Genomic DNA, 17,321 nt, shown 5'->3' with positions numbered 1-17,321 from the left:
GGTATAAATGTAAAAAAATGAATTACTCCTTTAAATATTGTTTAAATTTTTTTCTGTATAAGATTATAGGTTCATAAATCTAGATTCTGAAACTGGAAGGGCCCTCAAGAGTTCATCTAGTCAAGTACCTTTCTTTTATAGATGAGAAAAATGAGATCTATGGCAGTTAAGTGATATGTCCAAGGTTCATAAGTGGTAAATAAATGTCAGGGGTGGGATTTTTACCAAGGTCTCTGACTCCTGCAACAATTGATGATTTACCTTATGAGTTATTTTAAAATTATATCTGACCTTAGAAGTAGAGTCAGAAATTGAAGCTTAGATGTATGACTTGTCTATGCTCATGTAGCATGTTACTGGCTCAGTCAGCTTTAGAATCCATTTCTCTTGACTCTTAGTAGGTCTCCTTTACTTAATACAGTTATGAAATTATCAGACCATGAATAACATATCAGTAGCTTAGTTATGAATATTTATGGAACATTTTCTTATATTTTCTTGTAAGGACAACTTTCACTAAAAGCAGTGGATTATTTATTATGTATATTTTATGTATTAGATTTCAACCCAAACTTAATAATTATTTTATTTGGAAAAGTTCATTAATGCTTTTTGTTTTTTATCCAAGTTACAGTTCAGACTAAAGCAGGATTTTACATAAAGATTTAATAATTTCTGACAGTGTTACTTTTAAATATACTAAAGGAGTGCACCAAAAAATTAATACAATAAAATAATGCTTGCTGGGAAAAAATAGGGAGTGTGTGTGTGTGTGCGTGCGTGCATGTAAACATAAAATCAAATCATAGAATTACTTTTTGTGGTAGAACACCCAAAAGTCAAAGACAGGTGTTTTTTATGTGTCTATGTATGTAGCTATATGTATAAATTCAAAATATAACAACACTTTTTGTGGTAGAACAAAGTGGCACATAGTAGGTGTTTAATAAATATTTGTTGGCTATATAATATGCATATATATATGTGTATACATATAATAAAAATATAGCAGTACTTGAAAACTGTATATGTGTGTATGTATATTCTTGTGTGTGTGTATGAATGCGTATATATATGTTTGGATGTGATTATTTGTATATATGCCCATGTATTATTTCTTCTGTTGCCAATCTGGTGTTGAGTCTTAATTCCTAAGTTTAGCTAAGTTTTTTCTAGTAGGCATAGTCTCTCCTCTGGCTCATATGGAAAGCCTTTTCCAGTCTTCTAAAAGCTCTGTTCAAGTTATTTATGAAATATTTTCTTTCTTATAGTATAATTTGCAAACCCTTTTTAGTCAGGCCAGCAGGAGAAGTTAAATTATGGGAGTATGCATCTAACTTAGTTCTCACCTTTTGCTGTTGAAGAACTGAAACTAGATTTCCCTTATATAATTAAAGGAATCGCAGTTTTTGAGCTGGAAATCTACTCAGTATCATCCAGTCAAAGACCCTTATTTTGTAGATGGGAAACAGACTCAGAGGAAGAAAGTGACCTTGTTTCTGTTCTCGCAGCTAGTTAGTGGCAGAGCTGAAACTAGAATCATAGGATTCATAGGATAATGACTCCATTATAGGATTCCTGACCTATTGGGACTCAATTTATCTAATTTTCAGAAAAGCTAGATAGTTGATTTGAATATAGTTTTAAAGACAGTGTTATCATAACTTCCATCCAGTTTAACCTTGAGAATCAGTTTTTTAATTCAAAACATACATTTAGTTTTAATAAAAAGTGTTTTTAATAGTATTTCAGTCAAAACATTTAAATTTCTTTTTCAAAATGACTTACACAGTCTTTCTCTTAGGTATCTTTAAATCTCAAAAGTTGTAGCTGCTAAATTACCTTTTGTGGTATTCAGAAAGAACAAGTTATCCGAAAAGTTTATTCTCTCAAAACATAGCACTTTAGTGATCAAGTTGAACACATTTCTGATAGGCAATGAGCTTTAATTTTATTAAAACTAGGAAAGGGTATATGATGCAAGTTTGTATATTGGCCATGTACCTTAGCCTATTGTAATAAAAACAGTAAGTACAAGATTTGAAATCAGAAGACCTGGGATCAATTCCTGGCCTTGACACTAACTTGCTTGAATTTGTTTCTGTATTAATGTCTCCAGATATCAGTTTTCTCATGTGTGAAAATAAATCAGTTTATGAAATAAAACTGCACACAACTTGTCCTTTTCTTTTATTTACACACATATCTATACATATAGATTTTTTTGGTATAAATATTATATATACCTGTTAGACTATAAGCTTCTTAAAGGTAGGGGCTGTGTTGTTTTTCATTTTTGTGCCCCATTCCTTAGCACAGTACTTTGCTTATTGTAGACACTTAATATTAAATGTTTGTTAAACTGAACTGAATTGAATTTCCTGTAAAAAAAAAATGCCATTTCACTTTAATGGGTGAAAGATATAATGGATTTGGAGCATTTCTAATTAAGAACTACCCAAGCTAAGTAAAACCACCTGTGTAGGTTAGTTCTAGGGTCCTAGCATTCATTTCTTACCAGATCCTGCTTTAAAATCAAATCTCTAAATATTCCTGCCCTTTTGAAGATGAAGCCCTCTTAAAGATCCTGGAATCAAGACTCCTTTACTCAACTCTGATCTTTAAAACAAGAACAGAGTACATCATAGAGTATACTGGACACTAGTTACCAGGGAGGAAGGCAATGGGTAAGATGATAAAATGTCATTTATTGTATGTAGTGTATTTGTTTGGTTTTATATGTATGAGCAGTTTAAAATTTTTATTTCCACAGTACTGCAGAACCCCTTAAGGAACGTATCAGTGATGTTCAAAATGCTGATTTGACACCAACAGTGTCAATATCAGGTTCTAAAACCCTTGTGACTTCCAGCATGGAAGAAAGGTATTTGTCACCAGATAATTAAAATTAGCCTCACCTTTGATGTCCTATAGTATGTTCTCTCTGATTTAGTGGATTAAAATTAGGGTTTCATTTTTAAATGCTGTAGAGGGACTGACCAAACTTGTCATAAGTTTTGCTATAACAACAAAAGATAATGGAGATTGACTAAATGTTGAAAGGACAGAGACAAGTTGGCTGTAAATTGGCAAGTGGGGGCAGAGTGTACCCAGTTGAAAGAAAACACTGAAGAGGTTGAAAACATGATTTTGAAAAAAAAAAGATGCAATACATTTAAAATTTTTATGTTAAGTTATTGAATTGTGCATTCATGGAATGCTTTAAAGCAGTGCTATTGAGTCTTACATTTCATCTGAAATGACATAGATTACATATGAGAAATGGACTTAGGGTCAGTTCTGATTTTTTCATATTAGTGATTTCAGAATTGGATTCATTTTTATCATAACTAGATACTTTCATGGATCTGTGATCTTGATGTGGGTGCTCCTATCATTCTTGGACATCTACAGTCCAGCTATTCATTCTCATCCTGTGTATCTCTTGTCTCTATCCTTCAAAGAAGGTCCAACCTACTATATGAAACTTTGTTCTGTATCTTTTGACATTTTTATGGTTGCTAAGGGAACACTTGAACTTTGTATTATTTATCTGTCATTTTTTTTTTTTGCTTTTTGGAGGGCAATTGGCATTAAGTGACTTGCCCAAGGTCACATGGCTAGTAAGTGTGTCAAGTGTCTGAGGCTGAATTTGAACTCAGATCCTCCTGACTCCAGGGCCAGTGCTCAATTCACTGTGTCACCTAGCTGCCCCCTATCTTGTCATTCTTATTATGTGATTGAGTTTCTCCTTTTATCATCATACATATCCCTGATTATATTTTTCATGTTGCTTTTTCCATTTAATTCCTCTTTGGTAAAATGTGGCTGCCTATTTGATGCCTACCATTTGTCACTCCAATAACCTTTTGCTTTACCTGCACTTCATTGTTAAGAGATTGTGATATTCCATGACTGTTCTGTGACCAGAAGATTGATTTTGAAAAGAAGAGCCCATGATTCAAAGTTCTTAAAAGCTCTTTAGTGACTTCCCATTGGCAACACAATCAGTTATCTTTTTCCTCACTAATTCTGTGTGCAGATTTTTTTCTAAGATGCGTATAGAACAGCCCAGTAGTTTGTTATATAACTTCTTAACTGAATCTGGATAGTAGATATTCTTTATTTGCATGAGTTTATGTGTGGCTAAACTCTTTTGAGTAATTATGCATCCAATTTAGGAGGCTTTGCAATTGATGGTGTAACAGCAATCAATTACTCTCTTGGCATGCTCTTATCTCTATTGAGTTTTCATTTATAAGAAAAAATTATAATATTTCTTAGAGAGTGGAATAACTTTCACTTTTTAAAAGTTTGGATTTTGAGAATTCTTTTTCTTTTTCTTTCTAAAGTGGACCAGCCAGGTTAAGGAGCAATATTTTAACATCTACAAACAACAAAGCATTTGGAGATGAACAGGAATGTGATACATGTAAGTCGATGATAGTTCATTCTTTATTTTCCTTAAATTTGTAGAACCTCATACAAAGAAATATTCAGTGGTGATGTGGTATTTTATATAATACCTATTATATGATTAAGGCTTGTTTTTCCCTTTTTACTATTACCTTTGGTGAGTTCATCCTTCTCATGACATGGCTTCATCTACCCTCTTCTAAAACCTCTTGAGTTCTTGACCCTCTGTTCCCAAGTGCTTACTAACACCTCCTAGTTATATGCAGCAAAACTCATCGTCTCTACCTGAAACCTATCTTTCTATGCTTCCTTGTTTCTGTTAATGGAATTAATATTCTTCCTTTTGAATGCTACCAAATTATACTTTTCCTCATTTTCCCCAGACTCCTATCTCCAGTCATTCCTATTTGTAATTAAATTATAATCCATTACAGTTCTATTTCTGTATAAATCTGTTAAACACATCTGTTCTTTTCTATTTTCACTATTCCTTAGTTTATATCCTCTTTACCTCTCCCTTATACCTGTATACCTGTTTTCATTTCCTTTTCACTTTAATCCATTTCAATCACTTGTGTTATATTACCCTTAAAAGTTTTTAAGGTGCACTAACAGAAACAGTTCTATGTACAAAGAATAAGAAAGATTACATAAGAATTATACTTGAATTAGCTTGTTTTTTGTTTTTTGCTTTTTGGAGGGATGAAAGCAGAACAATTGGGGTTAAGTGACTTGCTCAAGGTCACATGACTAGTAAATGTTAAGTGTCTGAGGCCAGGGCTTTATTCAGTGTGCCACCTAGCTACCCCAGCTTGTTTTTTTTTTTTTAAAGAAGTATGAAATATATATGTGTGTATGTATGTATGTATATAGGAAGAAGTATTGAAATATATGTGTATATATGTGTATATGTGTATATATATACATATATATACATATATATAACCAAGCATGGCTTGGTTACAATTCTAGAAGTAGTTAGAAGAAATGAAACAATACATAAAAAAATGAAACAGGGAAAATTAACATTTCTGAGAAGGAATTGAAAGGAGAATAAATAGCTTAGAATAGAAGGTAGGTAATTATTATACAAGTTGTGGACTCCCTGAGTAATAGAATGGAATGAAGATATTAAAAGATTGGGGGAAACAGAAAAATGTAAGATATACGTTATATATACAATTTTAAAAATAGATAATCTGGAAAAATAGGCTATGGAGGGATGATGTAAAAATGAAACCATGACCAAACAAAAAACCTGGGTATCAAATTTCAAGAAATCATGAAAGAATACTACACAGAAACTATTTAGGACCATATAAAAAGTGAAAATAGGAAGTTCACTGATCAACTCCTGAAAAAAACCCCAAATTGAAAACATCTAGAAATGTCTTAGTCAAAATTGGAAGCATGTAAGTTAAAGAATAAGCTTACTGTAGGCAGCCATAAAGAGTTTTCAAGTACCAATAAACCAGTCAGGTTCACCTAAGGCTATGTTGTAAGTACTCTATAGGAGAGAAAATCTTGGCATAGTAAATTTCATTTTTTTTTTCCAATTAGATTTTTTTTTAATGCTTTATTAACTTCTGATTTACATCATTCGTTTCCGCCAGATTTTGAGTTACAAATTTTCTCCCCGTTTTTCCCCCACCCATCCCCCCAAAACAGCAGTCCCACAGGATATCCCCACCTCCAATCTGCTCTCTCCCATATTCTCTCCCACACCTGTTTCAACTTTTCCAGTGGATTTCTATGCCTCAGTGCCTGTGTATCTTTTTTTTCCTTAATAACATGTAAGATGGTATTAATAATAGTATATACACACACACACACACACACACACACACACACACACACACACATATATATATATATATATATATATATATATATACACATATATTTGATTTTAAAACTTTCAATTCCAGATTCATTCCCTTCCCCCCCTGCCACCTATCCCCACTGGGGAGACAAGCAGTTCAGTATAGGTTGTACATGTGCGGCTAATGCAAAACAATAACATAGTAGATGTATTGTAAAAGACTGACTATATTTCCCTCCCTCCTATCCCACCTCCCACTTGTTCTATTCTCTACTTTGATCCTGTCCCTTTTCAAAAGTGGGTGCTTCTAACTTCCCTCCCCCCCAGCCTGCCTTCCCTTCCATCATCCCCCCTCACATCCCCTTCCTCCCCTATTCTCCTGGAGGGTGAGATCCCCTATTTAGTGTGTATTTGCCTCCCTCTTCAAGCCAGATTCAATAGGAATAAGGTTGATCCATTCCCTTTTGCCTTCCTATTCTTCCCCTCCATTGTAACCATTTTCCCCTGCCTCTTCTGTATGAGATAGTTGCCCCACTCTGTCTCTCCCCATCTCCTCTCATTATATTCCTCTAACCTCTTAATTTCACCTTTTAAGTATAATCCCTTCCTGTTAAATTGGTCCCATGCCCTCTATCTATGTATACCTGTAAACGTATATACACACATTCACATATGTACTCATATGCCCGCATACCCTCATATAAAGACATATATATATATATATATATATATACATACATACATACACATATATATCTCTAATCCCTTCAACTACTGAGAAACGTTTCATAAGTTACAATTATTGTTTTTCCATGTAGGAATGTTAATAGTTCAACTTTGGCCAGGTGGCTCAGCAAGCAAGAGCACCGGCCCCAGTGCCGGGACGACCCGGATCACATCTGGGCCCAGATACCCAGCACCACACCCAGAAACAACAACTGGCCGTGTAACCCCGAGCAAGCCACTCAACCCCGATTGCTTTAAAAAAAAAATAGTTCAACTTTGATAAGTTCCTTATGATTTCTTTGCCCTGTTTACCTTCTCATGCTTCTCTTGCTTCTTGTATCTGAATGTCAAATTTTCTATTCAACTCTGGTTTTTTCAGCAAGAATGCTTGAAAGTCCTGCATTCCACTGAATGACCATATTTTCCCCTGAAACAGGATACTCAGTTTTGCTGGGTAGGTGACTCTTGGTTTCAATCCCAGCTCCCTTGACCTCCGGAATATCACATTCCAGGCCCTTCGATCCCTCAGTGTAGAAGCTGCCAGATCCTGGGTTATCCTGATTGTGTTTCCACAATATTCAAATTGTTTCTTCCTGGCTGCTTGTAATATTCTCTCCTTAATCTGGGAATTCTGGAACCTGGCTATAATATTCCTAGGAGTTTTCTTTTTGGGATCTTTTTCAGGAGGTGATTGGTGGATTCTTTCAACCTCTATTTTGCCCTCTCGTTCTAAAACATCAGGGCAGTTTTCTTTGAGAACTTCCTGGAGAATGCTTTCCAGACTCTTACTTTGGTCATGGCTCTCAGGCAGTCCAATAATTTTTAAATTATCTCTCCTGGATCTATTTTCCAGGTCAGTGGTTTTTCCCATGAGATATTTCACATTGCCTTCTATTCTTTCATTTGTTTGGATCTGTTTAACAGCATCTTGATTTCTCATAAAGTCATTAGCTTCCATTTGCTCCAATCTAATTCTGAAGCAATGATTCTCCTCAGTGAGCTTTTGAGATTCTTTTTTCATCTGGCAAATTCGACTCTTTAAGGCATTCTTCTCCTCATTGCCTTTTTGAGCCTCCTTTGCCATTTGAGTCAGTCTGTTTTTTAAGGTATTGTTTTCTTCAGTCAGGCTGTTGACTCTCATTTCATAATTTTCTTGCATTGTTTTCATTTCTCTTCCCAATTTTTCCTCCACTTCTCTTATCTGCTTCTTAAGGTCCTCTATGGCCTGTAACCAGCTTGTATTTTCCTTTGAAGCTTTTGGTGCAGGAGTTGTGACTTAACTGTTTTCCTCCTGTTCCATGCTTTGCTCCTTTTTGTCCCCAAAATAGGAGTGTATTGTTGGAATCTTCTGTCTGCTTTGTTTCCTTTGCCTGCTCATTTTGCCACTCAATGATTTGACTTTTGGGCTTTTTGCCACAGTAGGACTCTGCCACCAGACAGGGGAGTTTTCGTCCCAAACGCTGGGGTTTTCTCAGCTGCTGGAGGTATTAGATGGGTGCCCTCTCTGAGGTCTCCACACGCTCTGGCAAGCTGGACACACACTCCAGGACCTCCACCCTAGACTGCAATCCAGATCCAAGCAGGTTAAAGCAAGAGCGATTACCCCTCAGACTGGTGCTTGGTCCCCCTACACTCTGCAGGCCAGGAGCTGAAGCCGCCACATGGTGCTGGCAGGCTGTTCCGGCGTCTCAGCGGTTTCTCGCCCCGGGGGTAAAAGCCACGCACTCCCATTTCCTGGGTCCCAAAGTCCAGACTGCACTGGCCTCTCACCTTGTCCTTTGCATCTATGTATTGATAAATCTGGAAACGGCCACAACTACTGCTGATCTGGAGTCCCTCTGGCTGGCCGCTGGTCAGGCCCACCCTGGGGCTAAAGCCTCAGCTTGGTGCTGGGCTAGGCTCCCAGGATGCTGCGCTGGCCGATTCCTGCCGGCCTGCCGGGCTGTTCTCAGTGGGAGGTTAGCTTTTCTGTGTCATTTTGTGGGTTCTGCAGCTCCAAAGTTTGTTTAGAGTCCCCTTTTTACATGGATTGGGGAGGGTGGAAGCTGGAGCCGCGGGAGGGTCGTGCTTCTACTCCGCCATCTTGGCTCTGCCCCCTCCAATTCGCATAGTAAATTTCAAAAGACAAAAGAAAATAGTTTACAGCCAAGAATAATTTACCCTGAAAAGCTGAATATAACCTTAAAGTATTTTTTTTGAAAAAGGACCTTTATTGGAATATGACTGATGAAAGAACAGGTAAAATCTTTAAAATATAAACATAGAAGGCAAGAGAAACTTGGAAAACTAAATAGATTCATTTCCCACCAGGCTACACTTCTCTGGACTTAGAAACAGCTTTATCCTGGAAGACTACTTCAACCCTGGATCTCACACCTTGGAAACACCTTCTGTCACTGGGATCTCTCCATTTGATTACAGGGATCTTCTCAGAGCCTCCATTTTTAGAGGGCTCTTAGGCTAGCCATCTCTTCATTTTCCGTCAGGTTGATTTTCCCTGGACTTTTTCATAATATACTCTCACTGGGTTACTTCTACCCACTCCCCTTTCCAGCTTTTTATATACTATCAACCCCCCAGAGGCTTTTCTTTCTTTTTTTGTTTATATTTGTATTCCTAGCTCTCAGCTAAGGTACACCAAGGAAAACAGATGCAGGGATGGAGTGTTTTGTTCTGTTTTGTAGATTTTAAAAAGAATAGAAAAGGAAAAGAAAAAGGATTATTTACACTAAGGAAGAAATGAGGAAGGAGTAGGAGGAACTTGTATAATTGGTGTAGTACACTCTACCCTCTGGCAAAATGTAAAAGTATATTTAAGGGTTAAATATGAACCTCACTTTGAATCAGAGAAAGGAGTGTTAAACATATATAGGACTTGGTATAGAAATACATTAATATATTAAACAAAAAGAAAAGTAGGCATCAATAAGGAAGAAAGGTAAGGGTTTAAGAAGGACGGCAGAATTGGTGAGCAAATATTCACAAGCAAAACAGACCTTATCTTCAAAAAATGGATCATGGAGATGGATTAAAAGAAGATAAGGTCTAAAAAACAGAAGGATCTCTGGACTAGAGGAAGAGAAGGAAGAGCATAGGAATGGGATTAGAATATTTAATTTGCATATTTATGGGTCAGGCTGCAGAGAGGAAAAGTATTATAAGATTGTGGAAAATATGCTATTAATAATTACCGTGAATGAATGAAGATGAACTCAGTTCATGAAATAGAGAGGAACATAGCACAGAGGTTTAGAAAACAAAATTATAAATATTTGCTTACAAAAAACACATTGAAAGCATGAAGATTTATGCATTTTAAAATTAGGGGCTTTAGTACAATTTATCGTGCTTCAAAAGAATAAAGAAAAATCAGTGATGGACCAATCATGATCTCAGAAAAGGCATTAGTAATAATAGCCATGAAAGAGATAAGCAAGAAAACTGCATTCTACTTCCATAGATAATGAAATATATGTATCAGATGGCATATAGCATCTAACTACCTAAAGGAAAATTTAATTTTATTGCATAGTTCTATAGACAGAAATATTTTAATAGTTGGGAATCTCAATATGGCATTTTCAAAATTAGATAAATCTAGCAAAAAAAGATAAATTATAGACCTAAATAAATATTTAGAAAAAGTGGCTGGGGCAGCTAGATGGTGCAGTGAATAGAACACTGGCCCTGGAGTCAGGAGATCGTGAGTTCAAATCTGGCCTCAGATAGTTGACATAGTAGCCATGTGACCTTGGGCAATTCACTTAACCCCAATTTCCCTGTCTTCCCCCCTCCAAAAAAAAAAAAAAAGAAAAAGTGGCTATTATAAGTCTTTGGTGATTATTGAATGTGAATAGAAAGGAATATATTGGCTACACACAGAAAATCTCATAAACAAATGTAGAAAAGCAAAAATGTCAAACACATCTTTTACTGACTTCAACTGAAAAATTTCAATCAATAAAAGTTATTTTAAGAAAGTATTAAAATAGTGACTAATCCTAAAGAACTGATGGTTCAAAGAAAAAATTAAAGTAACAATAGAGACAGTTTCCTCAAAGAAAGAAGACTGAGATAACATCAAAACTTGGGTTTTTTGTAGCCAAAAAAGTCCTTTGGGGAAATTTCATGTTTTTAACCCTTTTTTAGGAGGGGAGTGGAGGCAGTGAGGTTAAGTGACCTGCTCTGGGTCACACAGCTAGTAAGTGTCTGAGGCCATATTTGAACTTAAGTCCTCCTGACTCCACACCTGGTGCTCTATCTATGATGCCATCTAGCTGCACTGAAACTTCATATTTTTAAATACTTTAATCCACACCAGAGAGAAAGAACAACAATCTTTTAAAAAGGGAAAAAAGTAGAAAAGCAACAAATTTTTAAAAACAGCTTAATGCAAGAATGTTAGTTCTGTTAAGGAAGAGAAAAAACAATTGGAGACAAAAGTGTTCAGTTGATAAATAAAACTATGTTTTTTTAAAAAAGCGTAATAAAATAAACTTTTAGATAACTTTATCATCCTAAAGAGAGGAAAAACAATTGCCAATTTAAAAAAACACCTCATAACATGAAAAAAGAACAAAGGAAATTATTAGAAACTAGTTTTTGAGACTAGTTAAATGCTAGTAAAAATAACTTAAATGGATGAATATTCTCAAAAATATAAAATTCTCATATTACTAGAACAATAAATAGAGAATTTAAATAACTAAATCTTAAAAAAAGAAATTGAAGTTGTAAATGTACTCACTAAGGAAAAAACAAGTTAGGACTGATTGTATTTACAAATGAATTCTATCAGACATTCAAAGAAAAATTAACATCAGTCTAACATAAATTGTATGCAAAAGTAGACATGGTGGCAAAAATGGCATCCTAAATTCCTATGAGACAACTGTGAACCTGATATTGTGGGTGCAAATTATTTGGGACAAGTGGTTTTGTTAACGGTTTCATTTAATGAGAGTAATGGTTTTCTTTTGTAATTTCACAACCACTACACTGACCCAGAAAAATCTGTTCTTGACCAAGTGAAACCCAGTTAATGAGCTGGTTTGCCAGTAGTCATCAAAACAAGTTGATATTGGTTAAAGCTAGGAAAGTTGGTAAATGGAACAGATTAGGCATATAAAATCCAGAAGCAATTGAACACAGTAGCATAATGTTATTAAACCCTAGTGCACTATCAGGGCAAGAATTCACTCACATTGGACAACTACTACAGAAAAAAATTGGAAAGCAGTCTAGGGGAAATTAAATTTATATCAGTATATCATGCCATTTAAACAATAAGCCCCAAAGTAGATATGTGTCTTAAACATAAAAAGGGAATACTATAAACAAGTTAGAGGAGAATTTACCAGTATGGATGGGGAAATGTCCTTAACCAAAGTTTAGATGGAGTAAAAAAGTGAATAGTTCTGTATATAAACTTAAAAACTTTACCCAAACAAAATCAATGTAGTTAATTTTAAAACAGTTAACTTGGAAAAACTCTTTGTGGAAAATATTTCTAACACAGGTCTAATGTCTGAGATGCATGGGGAATTCATACACATGTAAAAGAACAAGAGCAGTCGATATGGTCGAGAATTGGAACACACATCTTTGAAGGGGAGCAATCGATGCTGTCCCTAACTGTGGAGAAAAAAGTGTTACAGATAACTAATAAGAGAAATAAAAATTAAAATGGCTCTTGAGTGTTTGCTTCGCAACTAAATATTGACAATGATGACAAGGGTAATGACACGTTATGGATGTTTAGGCAAGAACTCTAATGAACTGTTTGCTGGAGCTTTGAATTTACCCACCCATCTTGGAAAGCAGTTTGCAATCCCTGCAAAGTCATTAAACTATATACACCCAATTCTGGTTACTAAGCACATAGAGTAGAGAGATAAGATAGTGATGAAAGACTGTATAATACAAACATAGTATTTTTTGTTTTATTAAAGAAGTAGAAAGTAAAGGGGTACTCATTAGTTGGGAGTGGCTAGAAAATTTATGGCATATGAATGTAATGAAATATGTTCTCAGAAATGATATTAAAGCAAGGGTGTTCATGTGGTTATTTTTATTTGATATGGTGTTAGAATCACACTAAGTAAAATTGAGAGAATAATCATAGGTGAAGAAGAGTCAAAATTTTCTCTAGACCGTTTGATGATTTACTTAACTAGAAATGCAATGAAAAATTGAAAACAATTTTTTTGTTGTTGTTTTTTGGAGGGGGAAAGGCAGGGAAATCAGGGTTAAGTGACTTGCCCAAGGTCAAATGGCTAGTAACTGTTAAGTATCTGAGTCTGGATTTGAATTCAGGTCCTCCTGACTCCAGGCTGGAGCTCTATTCACTGTGCCACCTAATCGCCCCAAAAACAATTTTAAAAGCACAATAGGATAAGAAATAATCTGACTGAAATCATTAGAAGAATGCATAATATCTGTAAAATGTTTTACAGATTGTAGAGTGCTTTTGAACATTACCTTATTTAAGCCTCACAGTAGTCCTGTAGGCTGGTTAATTCTGGTATTCTTATCATCCCTGTTTTACAAATATATAAATTGTTATGCTGACTTTATGACTACACTAAGCTTATATACCTAGGAAATGTTAAAGGTGTGATTTGAATCGAGGGCTTCCTGACTACATTTAAGATTTCCTTCCCCTAATTTATGATCCCTGACTCCAAGTCTAGCACTCTGCCTACTATTTAGACAGCACTTATTATTTCACAGTAAATTTTTTTTAATTTTTTTATTTTTAGTATTCAACATATATTTCCATAAGATTTTGAGTTTCAAATTTTCTCCACCTGTCTCTTCTCCCCCCACCCCCCAAGATGGCACGCAATCTGATATTGGCTCTACTTATGCATTCATATTAAGCACATTTTCACATTAGTTATGATGTAAAGAAAAATTAGAACTAATGGGAGAAACCACAACAAAGGAGAAACAAAACAACAAAAGTAAAGAAGAATAAATAATGTACTTTCATTCCCATTCAGACTCCAAAGTACTTCCTCTGGATGGGAATAGCATTTTCCATTGTGAGTCTTTTGGAGTTGTCTTAGATCTTGCATTGCTGAGAAGAGCTAAGTTTATCAAAGTTAGTCCTCGAGCATTGTGACTATCACTGTGTACAGTATTCTCCTGGCTCTGTTCATTTCACTCAGCATTAGTTCATATAAGTCTCTCCAGGTTTTTCTGAAGTCGGCCTGCTCATCATTTCTTATGGAACAATAGTATTCCATTACAGTCATGTACCACAACTTGTTTAGCCATTCCCCAGTTGATGGACATCCCTTCAGTTTCCAAATCTTTACCACCACAAAAAGAGCTACTATAAATATTTTTGTACATCATATGGGTCCTTTTCCCATTTTTGTGATCTTCTGAGATAGAGGCCTAGAGGTGGTATTGCTGGGTCAAAGGATATGCACAGTTTGGTTGCCCTTTGGGGCATAGTTCCAAATTACTCTCCACAATGATTGGATCAGTTCACAACTCAACCAACAATGCATTAGTGTTCTAATTTTCCCACATCTCCAGCATTTATCATTTTCTTGTTTTGTCATGCTAGACATTCTGATAGGTGTGATGTGATACCTTAGAGTTATTTTCACTTGCATTTCTCTAATCAGTAGTGATTTAGAGCATTTTTTCATATAACTATAGATACCTTTAATTTCTTCCTCTGAAAACTGCCTATTCATATCCTTTGACCATTTATCAATTGTGAAATGATTTGTATATAAATTTGACTCAGTTCTCTATATGTTTTGGAAATAAGGCCTTTATCAGAAACACTGGTTGTAAAAATTTTTTCCCAGCAAAAAATTATTTTTTAATTTAATTTTTATTCTTAAAAAATATAAAGAAAATTTTCAGAATAGAAAAAGATGATATGTGAAACTAGGAATCTTCTTTATAATACAGGTTGCCTTTTCCTTCAAATATATAATTCATCCTGTTACTTTTAAAGCTGTCTTGCTTCTCTGTCCTTCCAAACTTCTTTTTTCTTTCTTGTATGTTGATGCCTCTTTCCTTTCACATTAATAGCAAAAATTATCATAACATGATGATCTTAATAGATATGTGAAAAATTTTTAACAAAATATAATATTCATTTCTAAGAGAAATACTTTCTAAAAAACAGGAATAAATGGACCTTTTCTTAATACAGTAAATAGTATCTAAAATAAAAAACTAGCATTTAATAGAGAGGAGATAACCTAAAGGCTTTTTCAATAAGGTGAAGGATAAAGTAAGGATGTCCATATTTTTATTTTACGTTGTTCTGGAAATGGTAGCTATAGCTAAATAAGACAAGAAAAAGAAATTGATGGAATTCTTACTTTTGCAGAAGATCTGATAAATAGATATAACTCTTAAGATTCACTAAAATGTAAAGAATTGATATAAGGAAAATAGAAGGATGTAAAATAAACCCATACAACAGCCTTTCTCTATATTACCCCCTTGCCTCTAAAAATAATTTAAAAAAAGAGAAATTTCTTTCAACATAACTATAGAATGTATAAAATATATAGGAGGCTGCCCACCAAAACCAAATAACCATCAGAAGAATTAATTTTTATTTTTCTATTTTTTATATTCAAACATGAAATGCACTTAACTTTCCATATACATAACAGGAAAAGAAGATTATGCAGGAAGCTCTAAATTTCTATTATGTACAACTTGCTTTTCTTTTTAACTGTATGTTAAATGTAGTTTGTTGCTTTCAAAGCTATTTGGCTGTGATTTATTTTTCTCTTCTCATTTTAAAAATGTTTTAAAAATTATTCTAATTGATAGAAATAATTTTTTTTCCTTCCCACTCCCTATCTCCCCAAAATATTTGGGAGAAAAAGAAAAAAACTCCACAAACCTTTGAAAAAAATATGCATAAAGGAAACCAAACTCCCTCACTGGCCATATCCAGAACATATTCATTCTGTACTGAATCCATTACACTTTGTTAGATGGTGGTTAGCATACTTTATCATTAGTTCTCTGGAATCATAATTGGTCACTGTATCAGAGTTCTTAAATCTTTCAAAGTTGCTTTTCTTTACAGTGAAGAGATTAATTTTCAAGGAGATTATTTGAAGACCTGTGTGGAATAACTGATATGGCTTCATCTTGTCCAAAATAAGTAACTTTATTTCCTTCTTTTTTTGTTAAACATCTATAAATAGACCTTCCTGACAAAATGCCATGTCCTCTTCGCTCTACAAGAACAAAAATGAAATCTTTGGAATGCTGTAGAGGAGAGCGAGTAGACTCTGAAGGTATGTTAAACTTTGATTGGAATGTATTTTATTCCATTTAAAAAACCATATGATCTTTTGTGTTTTTTATTTCTATAAATCCTACTGAATCAGAAAAGAAGGCATGAGAAATCTTTAGCAATAGAAAAGTAGTTTATCAAAGCACCATCTCCTTTTCTCTCTTCCTTCTGACTTTTTGGTGACTTTAGACAATAACAATAATTTATTCTTATTTTATAATTGTAAAAATTACAGAGTGAGGACTGAGGTTGAAATGAATGATCAGCTTTCCTTCTTTATTTTAGGTGGATTTGCAGTCAACGGGACAGTATCTAATGGCCAAGTTTCATCCAGAAAGAAGTCTAACAGAGAAAGGGGAGAAGTTAATACAGATTCTTGTGAAGATGAACAAAGTATGACCTTAATTGTTTGAGTCTTTTGAATATTTTTGTTTTATTTTGATATTTAATATTAGAATTTTGACAGATTCTTTTGAGTATTTTGAAATGGACTCTAACCTTGTGAAGCAATTAGTACAATTCCTAAAGTTCTTAGAATAGTGTCTGACACCTGGTAGGTACAATATAAATTCCCTTTCTTCCTTCCCCTTCTTTAAGTAATTGTATAACAGAAAGGTTGCTGGATTTGGAGTCAGAAGATTTGTGTTTGAATCTCAGCCCTGCCACTTCCTGCCAGTAGGACTTTTTTGGCTTTCCTCGTCTTTAAAAAGAAAAGGTGGGAATATATGAGGAGACAGCATCATAAAATGTGAAGAATGCTGGGTTTGGAATCAGAGGACGTGGGTTTGCTTTCTAAATCTGTCACTTAATAACCTTTGTAGTGCCAGCTCTACGTGGTTTCTTATGCCAGCTCTCAAATGACACGAAAGACCATGGAAGTGCGGAAAATAATCGTGGGCCAAGCGAGATTAATCAATACAGTCTGTTTATTGATAACCATGAGTAAGGTTTTTATAGAGTAATGAAACAAATGAGGTAGTTATAGGTCACTTAGTTTTCTAATACTGCTTTGTTCAGTTTCAAGATGCCAGATAGTGATGTCAAGTAGGCCTTGATGATTATCAA

General features: G+C 34.7%; 1 protein-coding gene across 8 annotated transcripts in view; it reads left to right on the top strand.

Moving 5' to 3' along the window:
* Positions 1-17,321, top strand: part of CENPC (centromere protein C) — an 86,653-nt gene that overhangs the window by 51,857 nt on the left and 17,475 nt on the right. For 7 of the 8 annotated variants that reach the window (XM_069105321.1, XM_069105323.1, XM_069105318.1 and 4 more), the window contains 4 exons: positions 2,774-2,884; positions 4,353-4,432; positions 16,165-16,257; positions 16,542-16,649. In XM_069105321.1, the coding sequence (XP_068961422.1) occupies positions 2,774-2,884; positions 4,353-4,432; positions 16,165-16,257; positions 16,542-16,649 (392 nt within the window). The remainder of the gene's footprint in view (positions 1-2,773; positions 2,885-4,352; positions 4,433-16,164; positions 16,258-16,541; positions 16,650-17,321) is intronic. The other variant, XM_069105322.1, reaches the window with a different exon arrangement.

Source organism: Petaurus breviceps, unplaced genomic scaffold (assembly GCF_028583685.1).
Source record: "Petaurus breviceps papuanus isolate PSGF00001 unplaced genomic scaffold, PetGlider_PUasm1.0 76, whole genome shotgun sequence".
Lineage (NCBI taxonomy): Eukaryota > Metazoa > Chordata > Mammalia > Diprotodontia > Petauridae > Petaurus > Petaurus breviceps.
The sequence above is the reverse complement of the archived record's forward strand: the minus strand, read 5'-3'. Positions and strand labels throughout refer to the sequence as shown.